At 57.5% G+C, this 23,386-nt stretch overlaps 6 protein-coding genes across 6 annotated transcripts; 4 read left to right on the plus strand and 2 right to left on the minus strand.

Moving 5' to 3' along the window:
- Positions 1-2,280: 2,280 nt before the first annotated feature.
- On the plus strand, positions 2,281-3,080 carry BXZ73DRAFT_108799 (uncharacterized protein; the record flags this gene model as incomplete). The annotated part of the gene is made up of 3 exons (XM_048017216.1): positions 2,281-2,305; positions 2,453-2,934; positions 3,060-3,080. 3 exons carry the CDS (start codon positions 2,281-2,283, stop codon positions 3,078-3,080), a joined length of 528 nt encoding a protein of 175 aa, XP_047870956.1.
- A 431-nt stretch (positions 3,081-3,511) lies between these two features.
- On the minus strand, positions 3,512-3,745 carry BXZ73DRAFT_8691 (uncharacterized protein; the record flags this gene model as incomplete). The annotated part of the gene is made up of 2 exons (XM_048024344.1): positions 3,512-3,616; positions 3,677-3,745. Coding segments are annotated over 2 exons (174 nt in total), but the record flags the coding sequence as incomplete, so codon positions are not given.
- Positions 3,746-8,358: 4,613 nt separating this feature from the next.
- On the plus strand, positions 8,359-9,479 carry BXZ73DRAFT_108800 (uncharacterized protein; the record flags this gene model as incomplete). The annotated part of the gene is made up of 3 exons (XM_048017217.1): positions 8,359-8,742; positions 9,062-9,169; positions 9,228-9,479. The coding sequence occupies 3 exons, from the start codon at positions 8,359-8,361 to the stop codon at positions 9,477-9,479; spliced, it is 744 nt and encodes a 247-aa protein (XP_047870958.1).
- A 2,513-nt stretch (positions 9,480-11,992) lies between these two features.
- Positions 11,993-14,658, minus strand: BXZ73DRAFT_83416 (uncharacterized protein; the record flags this gene model as incomplete). The annotated part of the gene is made up of 13 exons (XM_048023913.1): positions 11,993-12,077; positions 12,127-12,348; positions 12,453-12,544; positions 12,602-12,748; positions 12,803-13,227; positions 13,287-13,302; positions 13,357-13,377; positions 13,455-13,802; positions 13,860-13,903; positions 14,020-14,127; positions 14,171-14,371; positions 14,425-14,481; positions 14,538-14,658. 13 exons carry the CDS (start codon positions 14,656-14,658, stop codon positions 11,993-11,995), a joined length of 1,887 nt encoding a protein of 628 aa, XP_047870959.1.
- A 647-nt stretch (positions 14,659-15,305) lies between these two features.
- Positions 15,306-18,441, plus strand: BXZ73DRAFT_58103 (uncharacterized protein; the record flags this gene model as incomplete). The annotated part of the gene is made up of 5 exons (XM_048021633.1): positions 15,306-15,773; positions 15,826-16,116; positions 16,173-17,463; positions 17,621-18,016; positions 18,080-18,441. The coding sequence occupies 5 exons, from the start codon at positions 15,306-15,308 to the stop codon at positions 18,439-18,441; spliced, it is 2,808 nt and encodes a 935-aa protein (XP_047870960.1).
- A 3,216-nt stretch (positions 18,442-21,657) lies between these two features.
- Positions 21,658-21,828, plus strand: BXZ73DRAFT_7686 (uncharacterized protein; the record flags this gene model as incomplete). Its single annotated transcript, XM_048022522.1, has 1 exon — positions 21,658-21,828. A coding segment is annotated over one exon (171 nt), but the record flags the coding sequence as incomplete, so codon positions are not given.
- Positions 21,829-23,386: the final 1,558 nt, after the last annotated feature.

Raw genomic sequence — 23,386 nt, forward strand, 5'->3', positions numbered from 1 at the left:
TATGGTGTTGAAATACACTATGTCTTTGCTTGGTTGGTAGAGTATAGAAAAGCTTTGAATATGCTTCTGTGCGTTATATCGATTACGCTTTGGGTTTTTATGTAATTGACTTGCTTTGCGAATACAACGAGCTCCGGGAGTGTTTTTCTCACCACACAGTAAACCACCGCACGCACGGCAATAAAACGACATGTTCTGTCCTCGGCACATAAGCGGCTATTACTGCATCCATTACCGCAATTCCGGTGTATGCCGCCAGAGGGAGCTCATACAGGTTCTGGCACTGTTTTCCTCGGTGCGCGGTAACCACCGCACGCGCGGCCGTAAAAGCGGGCATTCTGGGCTCAGAACGTACGTGGCTACGTGCTACATTCATTACCGGAAATATGGTGGGTGCCGCCTGAGGGAGCTCGTACGACCGTCTCAGACGGGGTACGCGCTCGTACGAGCTCCGGCAGTGTGTGCATCCCCGCGCGGTAACCACCGCACGCGCGGCCGTAAAAGCGGGCATTCTGGGCTCAGAACGTACGTGGCTACGTGCTACATTCATTACCAGAAATATGGTGGGTGCCGCCTGAGGGAGCTCGTACGACCGTCTCGGACGGGGTACATAACGGGAGCTCGTACGACCGTTACCGACGGGCTACACGACCGGAACTCGTACGAGCTCGTATGGCCGTTACCGACGGCAACATGACGGTGTCGTACCGCCGTTACCGACGGCTACAGAGGGGGAATGGGGTCTCCAAGCCCCAGTTCGCTCGCTTCTGCACGGTACGCGCGCCCAGCTTCAGCGCAGACGGTGCCAGCACACTTCCAGTCTCACTCGTGCCTACGACCGGTGCTCCCTGCGCTCACGACGACGCATACGCACAGTGCCAACAGGCCTCTGACGGTCTTCTGGCAAGGGTACCACAACGCTCACTTTTGCGTAGACCTGCTCCGGGCCTCCGGCTCGTCGTGACAGACACCAATCCGACGCGGGAACCCCTCCGACTTGATGGCCGAAGCGCACCACCGCAAACCTTGAACCTGAGCGTTGACAGCGGGACAACGACGAGCACTCAGCAGGCCCGCCAGGGTGTCCTGCCAAACGCGCACTCGAATACAGCAGGATCCAAGACCACGCACCACGACGTCGCACACTGCCCGCTCGTGCGTCCCGTCAAATTCCCGCTCGAGCGAGAGCTCCCTAACGCTCTCCCAGCACCCCTCCTCCTCCAGAAACCCCCCCTGGAGCTCCGCCCCCATCGCGCACTGCTCCTTTCCCACCACTAGTTCTAGCACCGCCGGTTGCGTGTCCGCGAGGGGGTGCCGCAGCCGCTGCGGGACACGTCGACCTCCTCCGTGTCGTGCGGGCCCGGCACACGCAGGACGAGCCGGCGCGTGCGCGTGCGCAGGCCGAGCCGGCACGTGTTCTCGAGCGACGCGCGGACCTCGTACAACGCCATCCACGCCGCAAGGGCCTCGGCGTGCTGAGCAGCAGGCACCTGGCGATGGAGCCCCCGATGACCCACTCGGAACAACATCACTCGTTCGCGGGGCCACTCGCACTCGCCGTGGTCCGCGACTCACGCGCACGACCACGCGCAGGACCGTGCGCACTCGCTGCCTACGCCTGTGGGATCGCCGGTCTGGTTTGGATACGGGAATCAATCGGGGTCGTTCTCAGCACCACCGGCCCCGTCCACTGGTTACTACACGTCGTCGCGCCACCGAACCCACACTCGCGCCAGCACGGACGGGAGCGGTCGCCCGAGGCAGAGCAGCACCTGGAGTAGCACCAGCCCCAGCCAACGTGCACCACCGCATGAAACCGCGGATTTCCCAAGGTGGGGAATGTGCGCGGAATGAGCAAGTTCCCGGCAAGTTCCTTGCAGATGTCCTAGCAGATTCCCTGTAGTGTAACATATGTGTGAAATGAGCGGATTCCTGACGGATTCCTTGCACATTCCTGAGTACCCCTAAAAGGGTTGTGGCCCCGTGAGAGGATAATCGAGCCATTATGGCTGACAAGTCTTTGAAAGGTCCCAATCCAGGGCTTATCCAGCTGGACTTTGCTCGCGCGCGGCCGGCGCGACTCACCGGCATCGCGCGCGCGAGCGCATGAGTCGGGGTCATTGTATGCGCACTTCATTCCCTCCCACATCGGCATTACCTCCCTACTGGCTACCTATCAACATGCCGCGCAATTCTACACCTAGATACATCCACTGCTTCTGCACACACTGCAGGACGGAACCTCTAGGCTACGGAATCGTAACTGAGCACGTAGCAGCAATGCACGCACGACGCGACGGCAAACGTACGTGCCGGCAGCAAAACCACTCCTCTGCACCACTGGGCCGCGACGACAGCACTACCTCTGGTTCTTGTCTCAGTGCTTCTGTCGACAATCTCCTTCCTTCCCAATCCCGCCCCCCCGCTTCAGGTCTGGATGACCTTTCCGCAGATCCTGCCTTTGGTGCTGAGTCTCCGATCTCACCTGGGGCCACTGGGCAACTACTCTCAAGGTCGCCCTCTCCTGATCCAGCATACTCCCCTCCGCTTTACCCTGCAGATCATCTGGACAACATTGCGCCGTCCTCTCCTACGCGTTCCGGTGGTCACAGAGAGTCGGAGCCTCCGGATGAGGACAACGGTCTCCCACCACGTCCAGCTCTCCGTGATCTCACTCAAGACCCATCGGAACGGCTGCTCGCACCTGCGACAATCGAGGCGCCGCAGTTCCGCCTCATCTACCTCCTCACCGTCATCGACAACGCCTTCAAGCACACAACTGTCGCAGATTGTGACAAACGACTCAAAGACCACCTCAACGTTATCAAGATCATGCAGCCTCTCCCGATTGCGCCTCGGAAGCCAGCAACAACTCTTGCAACAGCACATCGGAGACTGGGACTGAACATCGACAACTACTTCGACCGGGTGGCTGTATGCATCAGTAATTCTGCACGTGTCAGATTGGTCAGACTGTCAGATTTTTGGGCTGTCTGACATCTGACCCTCATCTGACACCATTCTGACAGTCTGATGTCTGACCCTCACCAATCTGACAGTCTGACCCTCATCTGACATAACGTGCTCCTATAACGCACTCATCAAATCACACAAGCATGAAGGAGAAGCAACAAATATATATGTTTGTCATGCTACGAAGTACAGGCTACAGGCTACAAACAATAACGTCTCTGGCACGGGTGAAGCAGGCAAGGTGGTGATGGGAGAGACATGGGTAAGGCGAGAACAACACAGGGGAAGCAGGTGGGCAACATGGATGAGGTGGGTGCTGCAGGCGACAGGGGGTGGGCACGGGATGTGGGCGACATGGGGTGGTGAGGCGGGCGACGTGGGGGCGATGCGGTAGGTGTTGTGGAGGAGGTCCGCTGGTCATAACAAGTTCATTCGTCCGTTCATTCTTCGATCCCACGCCCCTCGTGCTTCGAGGGTTGCTGCGGTCACAGACCGGTTCGTCGTTCGGATCTACACCGCGTCCTGCTGGAGGTAGTGCGAGCGCTGGCCCCCACTTCTTGAGCGCGAACGGGATGGGGATCATCGGGACCGCGACGCAGCTGAGGAGTGTCGACACCCAGCGCGGGTTGAGCGTCCTGAAGAGCTGCGTCGAGGAGCTGCGCACGGATCCGGCGAGCGCTCGTGAGCCCGCGTTCGTGTACACAGTGAGGGGACGCACGGGGAACACCGCGCCGGATATGGGGCGGATGACGGTGAGCGCGCCGAGGGCGGTCATCAGTACTTCTTGCAAACGTCTAAAGTGTCTAAAGTGTCTAACTTTAGAGTGTTAGACGTTTTAGACATCTTAGACACTTAGATCACTTAGATGTCATTTTTAGAGCATTTTAGATGTTTGGACATTTTTAGACGTCATCTGCACACATGCTAGACATAGGTGATTTTCGAGATCTGTACACTCAGTGCTCACACCAAAGAGGAAGGCTCAAAACAAGATATATTGATTACTAACAATGGTATGACACAGAGCAGGACACTGAACAAGATATACAAGCAGGGTAGCAACTCCAGTAATGTGAGTGACACAGGGGCGAGATGGTGGCAACGTGGAGACGGTGATTGAGGCCCGAGGGCAAGGTGAGCACCACAGGTGGGTGGGACAGACTACGTGGACAATGGTGTAGGGATGACCCGGGCACAGGCGGGTGATGTGGGCGATATGGATGGGCAACGCGGACGTAAACTAAGCGGACGTGGATGAGGTAGTGACACCGGCGACACTGGCTAGGTGACGACGCTGGACGCACGTCGCAGGCGAAGTGGGCGACATAGGTGGGTGGGATGGAAGACGTAGGTGCGGGTGACGCGGGTGCGGACAACGCGGGCGCGGGCGATGTGGACGTTGGCGCGGGGACGACGCGGACACGGGGCGGCGATGTAGGCGACATGGGCAGGCGATGTGGGCGACGCGGACGTGGGTAAGGTGGGTGACGCCGGGGCAAGACGGTGCCAAGACAGGTGCCGCAGGCGAGGTGATGGTGCCGCGAGGTGGGAGACATGGGCTCGGGCGTGGATGTGGGTGAATGGGCGACGGTTTGACCTTGAGGTTAAACAAGCACGTGAGCGACTGCACAGCGAAATGAAATTGACGCGTGCACGGGGGCTGCTCACCTGGACGAGCGTGGGGGCGATGGGGGCACTGGTGCTTGAACCGACGCACGCGCGTGTTTGGGCAGTGCCTTGCTCCATGTCGTGATTGGGCTTCATCACACCGTTCTCAGACCTGACGATGTCCTTCGTCTGAGTGCAGCACATCCAGCGCTTCTGCGCGTGGGTGTCGCAGTTGCCTGCGAGAGCGCGGGGTAGCGTCAGCGTCAGTGCGGGGCGTGCGATAGCGGAGACGGAGCCGTAGTGCTCACAAATTGTCAGCCGAGGGGGGTAGGTAACACAGGCGAGAGGCAGCGACGGCGTGGGCAAGGTGGCGATATGGGGAGTTACAACGTCGGTAGTGCGCGTGTGCGGGAGGATGCATCAGAGTTGCGTGCCAGAACAGATGGATGGGGCACTTACTGTTATAGAGGGGCAGGTCAGGGCCACGCCCACGTTCGCAAGACGTGCACAAAATGGGCAAAGCGGCGATTGTTTTTGGCTGCAGGAGAGACGGTGAGTGGGATGGGCGGTGTGCAACACAACGGTGAGGCGGGTGAAGGCAACGTGGCGGCGTGGATGACGCAGGAACGACGTTATTGACATGGGCGAGGGCGAGACGGGCGAGAGAGAGAGGTGGGCAAAGTGGGCGAGACAGGTGAGACAAGCGTGTGCAAGACGGTGGAAGCTGGGTGGGATCTAGGGTGACACGCGACACAGGTGAGACGGATGAGGGGGTTGAGACAGGGCAGGCGGGCGAGACAGACGAGGCAGGAGAGATAAGGGCGAGGGCGAGACAGGTGAAGTGAGCAATGTGGCTATGCGGATGACGCGGATTGGCACGGGCAAGGTGGCAGGGATGGCGAGAGCAGAACGGGTGAGGGCGACACCAGCGAGGTGTGCAAGAGCGAGACGGGCAAGGGGCCAGAGGACGACGAGGACGACGAGGACGAGCAGAGTGCTGGCAGTGCCAAGCGCTGGAGTCCACGCAAAGCGTGTCGATTCCCACGCGTCTGGAGCTGGGTGCCAGCATCTGCCAGCACGTCTTTCCCTTCGTCCAGTGTCCGCTGGCACCCCGTCCTGGCTCCCTCGTCCTTCCCGTCCTCCCCGTCCTCCCCGTCCTCCCTCCTAGCTGGTGCAACATCTCCGAGGAGCACTCGAACGTGCCACTCGCCCGTGGCTTCCTCGATGGGCTGTTATAGCCCCTGGTCTTGGTGAGTCTGCCGTTGTGCCCTCCTGCGTTCCCCGCCTCGCCCACAGCCTCCCAGACTCCGGCCACCCCACGACCTTGTCCCCACGACGAGTATGCCCCAACGGGCGTGCACGGGATGCTCATCCCACCAGCGCAGCCGTTGCCGCTATGTCGCACATCGCCCGCCTACCTCTTCCCCTCATGCGTAGTCGTAGCTGGGGCTGGATCGTTGCCCACAGCAGCCCTGGCTCCTTCGCGCGGCTCCGCTTCACCCGCCTGAGTCTCTCCTCTCGGTCTCGCGTCGCGCCTGTCCGTGCCGCCCATCTCGTACGTGTCATCCGCCTCTCTTGTCTCGCGCCTGCATTCACATCGCCCACTTTCCCCGCCCAGGTTGCCAACCTGTCTCCCAGCCCATGTCTTTCCTTCGCTCACTCGGTCCGATCTCAGTCATTCCGTGGTGTTTGCATACCGCATGGACGACCAGAGTGCGCGCCCGCGGTGTCCCAGGTAAGCTTCGGCAGTCAGCCTCAGAATGTCGGATTCGCTGACATGAGGTTCTGCCCATGGTCGTGTAATCGCCTCAGCGAGCCCTTACGACCTCGTTGCCCGCATCGCCCACCAACATCATCCGCCCGTGTCCGTGTCGTACCTGCGCCCACCCCCACGATGCCCGAACCCACTTTGTCCGCGCCCGCATCATCCGCCCACTCAAGTCGCCCGCATCGCCTGCCTGCACCCACGTTGTTCTCGCGCCCACGTCGCCCGCCCGCGTCGGCGTTGTCCCCGCGCCAACCTCCGCACTGCCAACCTCGCCTGGGTCCCCGCGTCGCTGACCTCACCCGCACCGTCCACCCATGTCGCCCACGTCGCCGGCCCTTGTCCGCATCGTCCCCGCACCAACGTCCATGTCATACGCACCCACATCATCCTCACCCACGTCATCCACCTCACCCGTGTCCATGTCATGTCCCCCGCTGACTCATCCGCATCACCACCTCGCCTGCGTCGCACATACCCGTATCCGGGTGAGGCAGACGCAACGTCAATGTCCATGTCGCCCTAGCGTCACCCGCATCTCTCACCCATGTTGCCCACATCGCCACTGCATATCCCCCGCGTCAATGTCCGTATCGTCCACACCGCCCTCCCCCGCATTGCCCGCTTCACCCTCGTGTTGCGTCTGCACCATCTGTCTTGCCCATCTTGCCTCCACATCAGCACATTGCTTGCATCTCCCGTCTCGTCTGTATGGCCTGTGTCGGTGCCCACTTGCTATGAGGGCTCTTTATGGAGGACGAGTGTTGAGAACATAGCCATAGATGCGCCTGTGCTGAGTAGCTAGATGCCAATATATTTGTCCTCCTCGAACATCTATATTGTTGTGAATTATCGATATAATAGTCCCCTTATTGGTATTAAGCTCTCACCTGTAATGAGAGGCCTTGCAGAACCTTGCAGGCCTGTAGTACTGTCTATGCATCTAACATGTCTAAAACGTCTAAAACGTCTAACTGAATTTTGTCTAAATTTTAGACGTTTTAGACACTTTAGACGTTTGCAAGAAGTACTGATGGTCGGAGCGGTGTGGACGTAGACGTCTGCGTGTTGTCGGGCCTGGTAGCGCGCGGGTCAGGCGAGCGCGGGAGAGTACATGGGGAGCGGAGACGCACCAACAACGTAGTTCAGGAGCACGACCTGTGCGGTCCGCCACGCCCGGTCAGCGATTCTTTGTCCTTGAGCGCGGGGGACTCATGAGGAGGGCGAGCGTTGAGAGGCCGAGGAGGACGCCACTCATGAGCAGGACCCGGAAGGAGACCGTCGGGAACGACGTCCATGGCGGGACGGGCGCAGGCGCATAGGCCGCGACCGCGCGTTCGTACGCGGGCTGGATCACCACTAGATACTGTGCGCGCGGGTGAGCGGGGGCACACATGGGGATGGGGGCGAGCGGGGACGTACGACGAGGGCAAGGAGGGTGATAAGAGCGCGATACGGATGACGCGGGCAAGGAGCGCGACATGGTCAACATAGGTGAGGTGACGACGCGGGCCAGGCAGGTCAGGCAGACGTGATAGGGGCGGTGTGAGACGGCGAGACGGGCGAGACGTGGGGTGAGACGCGGGCCAAGGGCGAGACACCGACGAAGAGTCCAGCGACGCGGGCAATGCGGGCAATGTGGGCCACGCGTGAAGCGGGCGAGTTGAGCAAGGCGAACGAAGTGGGTGACGTGGGCGAGGGCGATGCGGGGGACGCGGGTGATGCGGGCTAGAGCAGCAAGAGCGAGGCTGGCAAGGGTGACACGGGCCAGGACGAGAGGGCGGCGATGTGGGTGAGACCGGCGAGGTGTAGATGGGCAACGCGGGTGATGCAGGCGAGGGCGAGGCGGAGAACGGTGAAAGGCGGAACCTGGTGGAGGATGCGCTGGCAGAGTCCACGAGGCTGATATCTGAGATTCCCACGCCACCTGGCGGCTGCCAGCACATGCGCTCTCAAGATCTCATCCCCCTCGTCCTCCCTCCCCGCCTTCCATCCTCGCTACTCCTGTCGCGATGGTCAGCCTCACCTGCATACCCAAGCTGACGAAGAAAATTCAGCGCCCTAGGGAGTCGATGGATTTGGACAACATCATGGAGGGCTTTGATAGCGAGGACGACATGGGTGAGTCTGTGGTCCACCGCCTCCTCCTCCACTTTGCCGCACCAGCCCTCCAGCAGCCCCCACATCTCACGCGCTGCCCAGGTCCTTATCCCATGCCGAAGGACAGCTCCCACAGCGCGTACGAGGAGGCACTCAAGAGCCCACGCTCGCTCACCCGTGCCCGCACCTCATCCTCACCCATGCCCGCCCCTTCTGATCATGCCCGCTCCGCCGGCCTTGCCCTCGTTATTCGCCTGCATCGCTCATCTCGCCCACCCCTGCTATATCCCATCCCAGTGAGTCTGTCACGTTCCTCCCACGCACTTCGCCGAGCGCCGCTTTACCAAGCTCAGGCGTCGGGAAGGCCCTTCCTCGGAAGCATACGCAGACACGCCAGGTCTCGAGGGTGTCTCGGAAGGTCATGCTGCGATCCGCACTAGTGTGCGCTTGCGAACATCGCTGCGTTCTTGTGAGTGTAGCAGCTGAGAAATGTGTGAGGCTCTCGCTAACATCCTTTGATACCGCCTACCTCTTCATCCACATCTGTGCCGACTTTGAGACGGAATGTCACGGGTACAAGCGCGCCATGCAGAAGATGCACGCGCAGGGCATCAGCGACCATCTGGCACGTCGAACCATGGCTTGCAACATGCGGGCAAGTTTGGCATCCACGAGCTTAGCCAGTGTGCCGCGATGGGATCGCGGCACCCGAACACGGCCTCGGTAAGCTCGTTTCCCACCACACCCCACGCTCGTCCAACCCTTCCGAAACGTTATGCAGGTGTTCTTTGGCAGGTGCTTCGTCCCCGTCGCCTACGTCACTGCCGTCCGCGTCACTCACTTCGTCCTTGCCCGTACCGTCCTTTCCCATCTTGCTCTATCCCGCGCCATCCTTATTTGTCTCGCCCTCGGCCCCACGCACTTCGCGTGCCTCCTCAGTGTCATTTCCATCGCCCGCCTTGCGCCTACGTTGCGCACGTCCCCCTCTGCGTCGCCCACGTCGCCCTCGTCGCCCTCGCCCATGTTGCCCTAGCCCGCGTCGCTCACACCACGCTCCTGCAACTTGTTCGCGCGCCGGGCTTTCGAGGTCCGCGACGTCGCTCAGGAAGCCTTCGCGGTGGTGCAAGCGCGGCGGAAGTGAGCTCTCGGTGTACCGCCGCAGGCGCGTGACTGAGAGCAGGAGCAGCCCCACGGTGAGCGGCGGCACTGAGTAGGGCACGACGGACACGTCGCTCATACTTAACCTGCATCGTCATCGTGTCGTCCCGCGTCAGTTACGTCACTCTCGCCACCCTCTTCTACTGCGTCGCCGGCATCCACTTCTGTATGATACTTGTTCTTATGTTGGGTGTGTGATTAGAGTAGTAGTAGTAGTTTCCGTTAATAAAATGCCCCTGTGCTTAAATTTCATGTTGTGTATAGTGTGTCAGATTAGGTCAGATCAGGTCAGATTTTTGCTGTGGGTCAGATTTGTGTCTGATTTGAGGGTCAGATTGAATTTCGACCCTGGTCAGACGTCAGACAACAGATGGGTCAGAAATGGGTCAGAATGGGTCAGATAGGTCTGAGGCAGACTATTTCTGACCTGTCTGACGCGTGCGGAATTACTGATGTGCACTCTCTGCTACAAGGTGTACTCTCAGGACGACCTCGACTCACTTTCTGGGCCGGAATGCACAGTCCCTAGGTGCAAAGGTGTCGCCTACAAGTCATCCGAAAAGCGCTCAGCAGCGGTATCTGACGGTGAAGATCCAAAACCAAAGCACGATCCAGCCAAAATCCTGCTGTATGCGCCACTGCTCAAAGCCCTCCCGCGTCTCCTCCTTTGAGAAGAGTTTGTCCGCAACCTCGATCTCTCATCCGGTGATGCACCAGACAACGGCGGTGTGCTGAAGGACTTCCAAGACGGACAAGCCTATCGAGCAACAAAGCTGGATCACGTTCGCCTTCGCATGCCTGATGGCCGGATTGAAGACGGCGTCAAAGCGTTTGCTGGACCTCCGCGAACACTCCGGTCGATCCCGTTTGGTCTCAGTCTGACCATCAATCTTGATTGGTATGCATCAGGATACGCTCCGCCTACAGGCTACGCTTACCAATGCTACATTCAGGTTTGGTGTCACGAAAGATTGTCCCCATTCCGTGGGCGCATTATACGTAACTTTTAACAATTTGCGTCGCTCAGTTCGGTACCTACAGCGCAATGTACACCTTCTAGTGGTCATTCCTGGACCGAAGGAGCCAAGTCTGGAAGAGATAAATCATATTCTGGCGCTCGCGACGCGCGAACTCAAAATCTTGTACACTGGTACGCCCGGTTTCTGGACTTGTACTGTCCAGTTTTACGCGCACGCAGGTATCCACCTAGACGCGTATGGATATAGCGATCCAGTGGAGGTGCATGCGGCTGTCGAGTGCCACTCGAGCGACGCACCTGCAGCAGCGAAGGTCAAGGGGTCCGCCGGTCACTCACACACACTTCTGTGCTCCTTTTGCGAGGTTACACAAGATCAGCTGCAGACAGCCAAAGCATATGTGTATTCAAGTATGTTCCCTTTCTATCTCTCATGTCTTGCGAGCATGCCACGTCGGAAGCCACACGGGATCGTATCGCGTCTGAAGCCACGCGCGACCGTGCCTCGTCCACTGCCGCACCGGTCTGGGGAGTGTGGCGTCGTGTTGGAATCCCCGCGTGGGCGTATCGCGTTGGAAGCCCCGCGCGAGCGCACCGCATGAGACGGAAGCTGCGCACGAGTGTGGAGCATGCTCGCGAGAGCGCAGCGTAGGACGTTCAAGCGCTCTCGCGAGCGTGCTTCATCGACAGCTGTACATGGTCTGGTGAGTGAGCACTGTGCCACATCGGAAGCCGCTCACTTGCGAGCAGTTCACCACAGGTGCATCAGGAAAAACCCAAATCTATAATGAGACATTACTGAGGCTTATAAGGGCTAATGAGCCGGATTATTGCGTTATTCAGAAGTATTATTATTCGCTTACCCATCTGCTAATGAGAGACGATTACATGGAGAAGGAAACATTAGTTGCGAGAGCAAGCCCTCACCAGGTGTATTTAGTCTCACTCATGTCCGTAGATCACTGCTTCAAGCACAGAATATCGAGAAGTAGCACTCATCACACATAAAATATAGCACAATCACAAGCATTGATTCGACATCTGAGATGCAAACTAGACCATTATCCAGCAATAGCGACATAGATATACGTATCAACGACGAATGACGACGCAATGTAAACAGTACCGGAGCCTGCCAGACCTACGCAAAAGCGCACAGAAGTCGCTGAGGGACACGGTGCTCGAGCACATGATGTAGGGTGGGAGAAGTGCACGGCGAGCACGGCGACATGGTGTCGACGGGTGCTATAGGTGCGCGAGTACTAGAGTGCAGTCGAGAATGTGTGCACAGGGAGGATGAATATGAAGACGGTGACGATGTGTACTAACGAGGGTGGGCCCGAGCTGCCAGCGCCAGGAGAATGTTGTAAATGTAGATCGTCCGATGCAGACAATGAGGACAGCGAAAACGACTAGTCGACCTCCATGCCAGCAAAGTCGACGTGAGAGATAGCATCGGCGGTGGCGGCGGTGACGACGGTGACTGGGTTGATGCCGCTGATATGATAGGTGAGATCGACATATCAAGATAGACAGAACAACGCACCTTGCAGAGACGAAAAGCCGGTGCATAGTGGTGTGGAAAGCGCGCACATTGTTGTCCTTGATGCCGTTCAAGAGCAACACATGCTCATTATAAACGTCGAGGTAGGCGTCCGCAGTGAACGGCGAAGTCTTGTGAGTTCCCTGACGCCATTCAGACAGCGACGCATGTATCTGGAAGATCACACTATGATCAGTGCTCAGACTTTCGGGGGACAATGTGAACCTACAGCAGTGCACACAAGAGCAAGCATGGGGATGGGAATCTCTCGTTCCTCCAACCGATCCGGACGAGTTGATACAAAAATGGTAGGATGGCGAACAGCGTACGAAGATGCGCCGGAGAAGAAGACTGCGCGGAGAACGGCGGCAATGCAAGGGTGCTGATAAGGGCGGTTCCACGGCACAGTCTGCTGCATGGGCTAGAGAGAGGCGGGCAGTAAGTAGCATAAAACACTGATAGAGACGAAAGAACGAACATCGACAGGGTAAATATACGTGAGATGGGCGAAATACCATGCCACAAGGTCTTGGCAGCTGCCGGCAACGATCTTGTAGTATGGAGGAGCGTATCCATCTGTGGCGTACTTTGCGCGGCCTCGAATCGCACTGACCCGTTGGTTCGGCTGGTGCAATGGGCGTGTAAAGAGGAGAAAATCTGAGTGAAAAAGGACACGCACCAGTGACGACAACGAACGCAGTGCTGCTTCGTTTGCCCTGAGCCACTGACCCATACCGACCATCTCCAGCTCATCTGCGCACTCGAGGATGGCTGTCGACACGAACTGGGACCGTCCGATAGCGTCGGGAAAGGCGTGCTTGGACATGAGGCTCGCCTCGATCACCAAGAATGCACGGCGAACAACTTGACGGCAGTGCGTGTGCTGAGCATTGAGGGAGAGCACACCACCCGCGGTGGCAGAGGGAGTTATGGAGTACGCAGACGGAGGAAGGTTGTTGGGGAGGTTGTTGGGGAGTCCGGCATGAGTACCCGACGCATCGTGGGGACGAGCAGTGCGAGTGGGAAGGGGCGCGGGATCTTCGTCATCGTCAGAGTTGGTGGCAGCCGTGATGGCCATGTTGAGGTCGGTAGAAAGGACATCGTCTGCAGAGGGATAGTGAGAATGAACGGGCGAAGCCGCGGAGAGGATGAACGAAGCATACCATGCCAAACGGGGTGCTTTCAAGCGGAGTTAGTAAAATAACGGCTTCGGTGGTCGGAGGTTGAACGTACCTCTGCCATGAGGCAAGCGCGCTGCGCGAGTGAAAGCGGCTGCTCAGCGTCGTCAGCGCAGACTCCAGAGTTTTGACGACGATTGGAACCCAGCTCACCTTGGCCGCTGCCTGAAACCTCTTGCGTCCCTCGCGCTGCGCCACATACTTCTCAGCATCGAACTCGTCGGCCAGGTCCCAGTATTCAGCTACCTCTTCACCACCGCTCTCGGCAGCCTCGTCCTCATCTCCATCCTCATCCTCCACCTCGTTGTCGTACTCGGCTTCCTCGTCTGTGGTGTCAGTGTTGTCAGCATCGGGCTCAAACTCGGAACCGCCCGTCGCGTCGGACTCCTCGATGTCGTTAGCGGAGAAGACATCGTGGTGAGTGGCAGATTTCTGCGACCGCCTTTGTGATTCCTGGAACTGATGGGTCATCGCGGATTTCGTGTTTGCAGACACAGGATGCTGTCGATGAAGAAGACAGCCGTCAGCAAAGCTTAGCAGATAAAATAGTGTACGTACCTCGGCTCTCCACTCGTCCTCTCCGATGACATCTCCTTCGCTTTCTGACAAAGAAACCACATCGTCTTCAGACCCGTCTTGATCAGCATCTGGGCAAAGCGGACGGTGAAGACGTCAGTTTGGACTGTGTTGTAGTTATAAAGCAGAATGCAGAACTGACCATTGTCACCAGGATCTGCCGCGTGACGCTTGGCAAGAGGCTGAGGAACCTCGGAGCCGTCGGATGACTCATCGAGTCCGCGTGAGCTTCGACCGCGCTCTGCCAGAACTGATTGGGAGCTGGATCAACACTGGTAAGTAAGAGAGCTCACTTTTGGCACCCGAGACTGATATATCCTTCAATGCGCCACTTTCAGCACCCTCCACTGCGGTGCGTCGTGGTCGAGGCCGTGGACCCTTCCGAGCCGCGGGTATCTTGCTGGACGGTGTCGATGGAGCAGTTTCAGAAGGAGCGCTCGTCGTGGTAGTCTTCGACGACTTGCATGGATTCTTAGGTGCGGTCTTTGTCCAGACTTGTGACCTCGCGTTGGTGCTGACCTTTGTGAATTATAAGTCAGAAACTCACCTTTTCGGATCATCGCCTGAACTTTGGCAGCACGCTGAGGGCGACCCTGAGAAGACACTGTTACCTCACGGTGAGTGCCTTATCATGACCGATACCATAATAACAAGGCTCACCTTCCGCGGTAGCCTCAACCTGTGAGGGAACGGTGTCAACCTGCCCAGAGGCAGCGGGGGAAGTCTGACGGTGAGCGTTGTTGTGTGGTTGTTTGTGGGTCTGAGAGCGACGAGCAGGCATGGTTGACAGCAAGATACCGGGAGCGGCGGAATGAGTGTGTGTTGGGAAAAGATAAATGATAGAAGAGAGTCTAGAAGATGAGAAAAGTGTCGCAGACACTAAAGCAGAGAATGGCGGGATGAGGTGAGTCGTCGGAGGTCATTGTGCGCAGTGTATATACTGGTTGTGGGCTGAGCGCGGAACTCAACAGCGTCGTCAAGACGGAAGAAGGCCCCCGTTCGAAGCCTAGGACCCCGGCAGCCCACGCAAAACTCTGGTCTCGCGCTTTTGACTGTAGTTGCAACCTTGCAGCAACCAGGTCTTGGCCCTGCCGCCCGCGTAACTGACCACACAAGCGACGGAGTTTCAAGGTATGTGTTGGTACTCTGTCTCGTACCACGACATCCTCTCCTCACCCTCGACCTTACCGCCTTCAGCGCCGACCCACCTCTTCACTTCCCACTGTCGTCCCCGAAATGCCATCAAACAAGGGGTCATTAGTGTGTCCCGGTTGCAACGGCCGCTTCACGCCATCCGGTCTCTCGAAGCACCTCGCCCACACCCAGAACCCTCAATGCAGAGATGTGCTCGCCCAGAGTGGTCGGGCTCCATCCGCTCCATCGGATGTGCATGACCATCACGCGCCGCAGACTGTGCCAGACTTCGACATGGACCTGGACAGCGCACCCATTCCGTTTCAAGGCGACTTCTTTGGCGATCACACCCTGACGCAAGTTGAAGACCATGTCAATGGTACGTGCTGCGTCTCTCCAATCGTTTTCTTGTGCCATCTTCATCTCCGCTCCTCAGACACGACCACGCCGCCCGGTCAATCTCTGTCTGGTCCTGTCGATTTCTCAAGATCAGCCCGCGAACAGGCTGAGAAGAGCGTATCCCAGCGCCGCACCTATGTTGTCCCGTATCCAGTACCGTCGGCTGGTGCTCCAATCGCCGGAGTGCGCGCGAATAGATGGGACAGCGGTTACCGCTCATACCAACACCGGATTTCCGACGGCTCTCCCAGCATCAATCCCTATGCGCCGTTCGCGTCGCGACTTGACTGGGAAATTGCGCTCTGGGCCAAGACACGAGGTACAGGCTCGACCGCGTTCTCGGACCTGCTCGCGATTGAGGACGTATGTTTGAAATTCACCTGTGCTCTATCCGACGCTAATGGGCACTAATTAGGTCGCGGAGAAACTGTCCCTCTCGTTTAAGAACTCTGGCGAGCTCAACCGAATCATCGACTCCAAGATGCCACCAGGGCCACCTCCGTTTCAGCGTCACGAGGTCTCGATCGCCGGCGAGACATTTGAGATGTTCTTTCGCGATGTTCTCGAGTGTATCAAGGCACTTTTCGGTGATCCGGAGTTCGCCCCACTCCTTCTCCTCACTCCAGAACGTCACTACTCTGATGAGGCACACACGGACCGCGTTTACTTCGACATGAACACAGGGAAGTGGTGGTGGGCTCAGCAGGTACGTGTTTTTTGCGCATTTCTCTGTGATTCACACTAACCGGTGCCGCCGCACAGAAACGTCTTGAGAAACAGGCTCCTGGAGCGACCGTGATCCCTGTGATCATCAGCTCCGACAAGACGCAGCTGACACAGTTCGGAAGCAAGGTCGCCTACCCGGTCTACCTCACGATCGGCAACCTGCCGAAGCATATCCGTTGCAAGCCGTCTCGACAAGGCCAGATTCTTCTCGCCTACCTCCCAGCCACTCGCATGCAGCATGTCTCGAACAAGGCATCACGTCGACGCGTCCTCGCCAACCTCTTTCACGCGTGCTTATCGCATGCACTCGCCCCACTCCGCGCCGCGGGCGCAGATGGTATTCCGATCATGAGTGGTGACGGTGTCACTCGACGTGGGCATCCGTTGCTCGCGTGCTACGTCGGCGACTACCCCGAACAAGTCCTAGTCACGGGCTGCAAGACAGGAGAATGTCCGAAGTGTCCCATTCCCGCCAGTACCCTCGGAGACGAACACATACCTAGTCCACCACTCCGAAACCTCCCTCACGTCCTTGACGCTCTGGCGACGATCGAGCAGGATCCACGCGGGTACAGTAAGGCTTGCTCCGACGCGGGTATCAAGCCTCTCTATCACCCGTTCTGGGAGTCGCTTCCGCACGCGAACATCTACATGTCCATCACCCCCGACGTGCTCCACCAACTCCATCAAGGGGTACTGAAGCATCTCATTGCGTGGCTCAAGGACGCCTTCAGCACTGAAGAGCTCGATGCACGCTGTCAGCGCCTCCCACCCAACCACAACGCGCGCCACTTCGGCAAGGGGATATCGTGTCTATCCCGCGTCACTGGTCAAGAACACGCCCATCTATGTCGTATTCTCCTTGGACTTGTTATTCATTTACGTCTCCCTGGTGGCCGTTCACCTATTCAGCTTCTCCGCGCAACTCGAGCCCTCCTCGACTTCCTCTATCTCGCTCAGTACCCCACGCACACATCCACCACTCTCCGTCTCCTCGACGGCGCGATCAAGCGATTCCATGACAATAAGCAGGCCTTTGTTGATCTGGGTATTCAAGTTCATTTCCACCTGCCGAAACTCCACTCCGCAGATCACTACTCGGTCTCGATAGAACTCTTCGGGACGACCGACAATTACGACACGCAGTTCACTGAGCGCCTTCATATCGTCTTGACCAAAGATGGATGGCGCGCGTCGAACCATAAGGACGAGCTTCCGCAGATGACGCGATGGGTCGAGCGGAAGGAGAAGATGCTTCGCCATAGCAACTATGTAAACTGGCGTTTACAAGCTGGCGGCGTCACCGATACTACTGGTACGCTCGTCGGTTCACTTGGCCCTTCAGTGTTCTCATGGGACCACTTTTGCAGGGGTCTCCGTTGCACCAGCCGCCAGAAGTTCACTTCAAGACGGTCACATTGCTGGTGGACGGTCTGTGTCACAATCTCAGACCAAACGCCTGCCTGGTCGCCCGCGCGACTCAGCTGACTCGCCTCCAGCACGCATTCAAATGACGCGACACCCATCCGCCGTTGTTCGCCTTGGTGATATCGTCACGCAGTACGGTGCCAAGTACTTCCGCGACACCCTCAGTCGATACATCGTCTCCGTCACACATCCTCACCTTCAGAGCGCACGTATGGCCGATCTAGGAGCCAGTCGGATCTACCTCAACTTCGCCAAAGTGCCTGTTTTCCACAAGATTAAGTTTGCACTGCCAGATCCGCACGACGTTGGCGACCCTAATGCCCTTAGCCAGGACGCCGTTCATATTTGCCCTGTGCGCGAGAACAAGAAGGGCCGTATACTCCGGTCTCGATTTGATACTGTTCTCGTCCGCTCGTCCCTGGAGCCAGGATATCGTGCTCGTGGCATGAGCGGTGAGTTTGTACCATGCCGCTCAGACTCTCCATCGCTGACTGATCCACCTCTACTCCTCCCAGATTTAAGGGTTGCTCAGGTTCGCGTTGTCTTCTCACTTCCACCACACTCCCTGCCGCATCTCTTTCCCGGCATACTGCCCTCGACCATTCCTCTCCATCTGGCGTATGTAGAGTGGTTCTCCTGTTCGAGTGCCCCCGATCCCGACCACGGCCTGTTCAAAGTTGTCCGCTCTCGCGATCCCCACGGCGCTCGTATTGCATCAGTGATACCTGTTGAGCAAATCGAACGTAGCTGTCAGCTGTTCCCAGATTTCGGCCACACGGTCAATCGAGAATGGACTAGCGACAATGTACTCGAATTATGCTCTACCTTCTACTTGAACACGTTTTTGGACAAGCATACGTACAAAGTCGTTTACTGATGCACTCTTGATACCTTACTATGTGTACTGAGCTTTCGTCGTTATGTTCCAACGTCTCGAATGAATGAACTCTGTTTCAACTTGCCCGCACGCTTGAGAAAGAGGAGTGCGCGTAGGCGCGTTTGCCGTTGCCGCAAGCGTCTGCGCGCCATTCCGCTCTTCAACTGCGACCACCACCACTCTCCTAGCCCCTCCGCCTCCTCATGGCTGCCATCTCTGGTCCCTCCACTGCTCGCCACCACCACTCGTCGTTCAAGAAGCTGCCGAAACTGTGGCTGTCCGGCCCTCTGGCCTGGGCTTGCACTAAGTGGACTGTGGTCGTGAGTTCTCGTGCCTCTTCCTTGTGCTTTCTCCGCATCCTTAATCTCCCACCTTCCCGCACCTGGGAGTCCGGGACCCGTACTACGGCCATGAAGAGACCGCGAAGCTCTCGCGCGGCTTCTGCGGTGAGCGCGATGGCTGCTTCCGCCTCGATCTGATCGTCATCTAAGCTGCAGCAGCGCAATGGTCAATGCCTACCCTTGGCTCGCCCGAGTGCGGTCATCCCGACGGTGCAATGTACGGGCCGCGCGCGTCCTCGCACGACAACCCGATAGGCTGTCCCCTGACCGCGATGCATAGTACAACCGTGCGGCGCTCTCGCAGCCACAGTGGTACCTCAAAGTGTTCGTCACGGGCCCGCTCATCTTCTGGCAGTGCACTTGCCCTGGTTCGTCACCCTCTTCGTTCTTCTCTGCGCTTCATCGTATCCCGTGTCCACGTCATTTCCGACTAGGACCACACACACACGTCGCACACACACTCCGCAAGCAACGCCACGATCACTGCGCCCGACTCGCCGAGCTACGCGTGAACTCGCACCAGTACATCTACTTGTCGGGCTGCAAGTTCGCCGCCTCGTTAGTACCCACCGCGCCTAGCCCTGCGCCCAGTCCGAAATGGTGTTCGTCGCACAAGGCAAGCAGAATTTACGTGGAGGGGGATGTCGAGATTGGATTCACAAAGTCCAGGTAAGTTCTCGTTGACAAACCAGTATCATAGGGTGTGAGGATATGTACATTATCGCAGCACTTAGACCGTGAAGCAATGCCAGTGTGCTCTATGATCCATCTATGCATGTTGTGTGAATAGCGGGGGAAGTCATACGCATACGGCCTCATACTACTCGTCGGGATCGAGTCGAAAATATCATTATCGGCTACCTACATGTACAGATATCCATCACACCCAATCAAACATATCAAATTATACCTCATCCACCCAATAAGCGGCCAGAAGGAAGGAGATAGTGTCTGTAAACTGCGGTGAGTTGGAACAGCGGCAGTATTTTCGCGTATATCGGCTTACCAATATTTTACCTCTCAATAGGGATTTGGGTTTTTCCTGATGTGCTAGCTCTGTTCCTCAGTGCTGACATCACCTTTAGAACTGCGGCTACGAGACGAACTTGAGATGCTCAGGTACTCGTTTCTCTCGAAGGATGCCACGACAAAGAAAGCGCGGAAACAGATCTTGGACCAGTCCGGGAAACGTTTTTCGGTGATGGACGAGCTGGTAGGATGGTCTCCCGTGTCATCCTCAGCCGTTGATTTCATGCATAACTTCTACGGTGAGCCTTCTACGTCATCCTCTGCGCCGGGCGCAACGCGCAATGCGCTACATGTGCCGAGCGCACCTAGTAGCTTGGTGCGCCAGATGCTGCCAGCTGCACGTCCCAGCCTGCGCAGTCGGCTGGACGTGTTGGTGCGTGCATCTGGCCCAGTAAGGCGAGATTACATTGGGCATGGTGACTCGGCCAGATCCTGGATGCGAGCCAGACGCGCTGGGCGTACACACCAGCGCGGCTGCACGCGTGCGGAGATCTCTAATCTGACTTGAGCTATACGGCAGGAATTGCGAAGTACATGTTCACTTCCCTACTGATTGACGGGTATCTTCTCGATGCCAAGCGTTGGCGGAGTCTCCAGGCCGTCGTCAACTCAATTCAGTGGCCCTCATGCGTTGGTCGCCTTCCCAACAATGTGAGCTCATACGTTCTGCTCAGTGATATTGCGAGCTGATATTACCTTGAGCTTGGGGAAAATCGTGGGCTTCCAAAGGCTGATCAGTGGCGTCGCTGGGTGAACATCCAAACCACTGTGCTTTGGTGTGTCTGGTGCGACGAAAATGACAAGCTTGGGCACTCCGAGCCTTCACCAATTCCACACAATGCCTCAAAGCGACCCACATTCACCTGAGATATCCCCCGTATCTACAGATTATTTCTCTACGCATCCATTGCTGAACGCATTCTCGCCTCGAGACAGATCACCCTCGACGACGTGAAGCGCGGTCACAGGTTCATCCAAGATCTCTGCCGTGATCTCGTCCGGCTGGGCGTACACATGGTGCCCAACTGCCACTATGCGTTGCACTATCCAGTGTTTTATGAACGCTTCGGGCCCGTGTATGCTTGGTGGCTCTTCGCACATGAGCGCTTCAACGGGATCCTCGCCAACGTCAACCTGAATGGTCGCCCTTGGGGCGAGATGGAGCTCACATTGATGCGGAACTGGCAGTACAAGCTACGCTTGTATGAGCTCGTGAGTGTTTCTCTAGGTTCTAGACGTGAGGGCTCACTTATGTTCGAGGTCTCCACATTGCCACCTGATGCGACCGAGTACGAACGTGCAGAACTGAAAAGTATGTGCCGAGAGCAAGGCGTGGTTCGTGGGACGCTTGGGATGCAGATTGAGGCATTTGCACACGGCACATCAACCATCAACACGCCGCACCGAAGTACCAAGACCTTCATCAATCTTCGGCAGCTTGAAGATGGTCGCCTCTACCTGCCCCTTCTCTATCATCTCAGACGTGTTTTTCCCCACCTGACCATTGGTGACGAGCATGATTTGCGGCCTCACAACACAATGTTCCTTGCACACAAGGGCACTCGACTCCTTCCTTTCATCTCGAAGGATGCAATACGGTACGGATCAACCGCAGACACTCGCACCGACTCAGATCAGCACACTTGTGTCGACTTTGATGGGATCAAGCGCATTCCTTGTCGTATCAGGTACCATTTCGAGATTGTGCTTACCGGACAAGCCCCTGTGTTGTGCTCAGCTGTCGAGCGCATGGTCACTGGAGAAGACATTCCAACATTTCCGTGGTCGATGTAGTGCGTCTTTATTTGCACACTATACGCTTCCAGTTGCCTGCTCACCCTCCGACAGCTCAGATCATCTCGGTGTTTCCGTTGCATACGCCGAACAGTATCACCTGGTCGAGATCGTTCCAACGACCTGGCTTGCCGCTGCAGTTGCGATCATACCTATCAGGGCCCAGACTGGGCCGGGATTGCGGCGAAACCTCTGGGTTGTTCACTCGTTTGATCGCGTGAGTTTACCCACCACTGCACTACACTCCACATTCACTGGCTTCACGCGCGCGCACAGACAGGACTCGAGCCCAATGATACTTGGTTCGAGAGCCTAGAACAAGAACTAGTACAAGATTGATAATCCACGTGAATGCGCATCAAGTCTCCCACACCTGCGTCATGTTCCCGAAGAGTTCGTTATCATCTGCCCCTCGTGCTGCTTCCGCACGACTCGCCTCAGCCACCCGTACCTTACTCATGTCCTCAGCAGGACGCCTCTTTTTCCTACCGCCACCATCCTTGGACGACTCTCCCTTCCTCTTCGCTCCTCCTTTCGTCATGCTGTCATCAACAGGATCTTCTTCATCGCCCCACAACTTCCCATTCGGTGCGACCCGGCCCCCAGTCAACCAGTGCGGGTTCGCTTCAAGTGCCTCCTCGGTGATCATCCACATGCGCAGGCGAGTCTTTAGTGTCTGTGCCTTCGGAGGTACAGCAGTGAGTTTTACCAGACCCTTCTTGCGCTTGAGTAGCAGAGTCGCGCGGTCCGGCTCAGGATCATCTCGTGGGTCGAGGTCATCGTAGCACTCCTGGTGCTAGAACACGGCAAGTAAGCAACCCTGTCCTTCACAATATGTGTCCCACGAAGGCTCACCATTGCCGATCGGTACCATGGCGGCCGGCTAACATAGCATGTCTTAAGGCTGTTTGCGGATCTACCCGTGGGTGATCCTGAGTCGTATCCGCGGATCACTGGCGCTCAGACAGGCTTGACCCGGAGTCGTGCGGATCGGATCACCTGGAAGACCTGGACCCGCGGGAGCCGGAACCGTGACCTGTGGGTCTACCCACGAACTGAGTCGTGACCCGTGTGGATCCACGGATACTGTGGATCCGCACACATATATTGCAACTTTCATTGGGATTAAGCACACAGAATGCGCCGCAATGGATCCATGGTGGGTCACGGCGCTCTTGCGCAGCCATAGAGGGAGTCAGCGGCATTGTACCTCCCAGCGCGCGCCGCGCGGTGCACAAAATCGAAAAGCATACTGAATGTTGACTTGCAGTGCTCGCGCGCGGAGGTGCGGTGCACTGGTGCATCAGTGCGCCTCAGTTGTGCAGTTGGGTGGAGGTCCAGCCTGTCATGTGGAGGTCCGAGACTCCGAGGTGCGGATGCGGCGCGGGACATCCGGTTGACCATCGCGCGGAGGTGTGGGCGTGCCGGCGGGCGGCGGGACGTCTGGTCGCCTGGGAGTAGGGACCCGCGCGAGGTGTGCACGCACGGCAGTGAGGCGCATGGGGTGGGGCTAGCCAAACAAAGGTGGATGCATAACACGTGTCGCAGGATACCATACAGGGAAGGGACTCAATGTGCAGGAGTAGATGAACGTGGGCAGGGAAGTACGTGGGTGGTGGGCATATGAGAAGGATGGGGGGCGATCATACACATCTAATCAATAGTGATAATGTCAGTGGGCGACTCGGGGGGCGCGTCACCAGCACGACGGGCACGCGCGCCCTTCTTGTCCTTCAGGAACTCTATCATCTCTTCTTCCGGGATGAGGCCGGGAACACGAG

The sequence above is a fragment of the Epithele typhae genome, assembly GCF_022376455.1.
Source record: "Epithele typhae strain CBS 203.58 chromosome Unknown BXZ73scaffold_189, whole genome shotgun sequence".
Classification (NCBI taxonomy): domain Eukaryota; kingdom Fungi; phylum Basidiomycota; class Agaricomycetes; order Polyporales; family Epitheliaceae; genus Epithele; species Epithele typhae.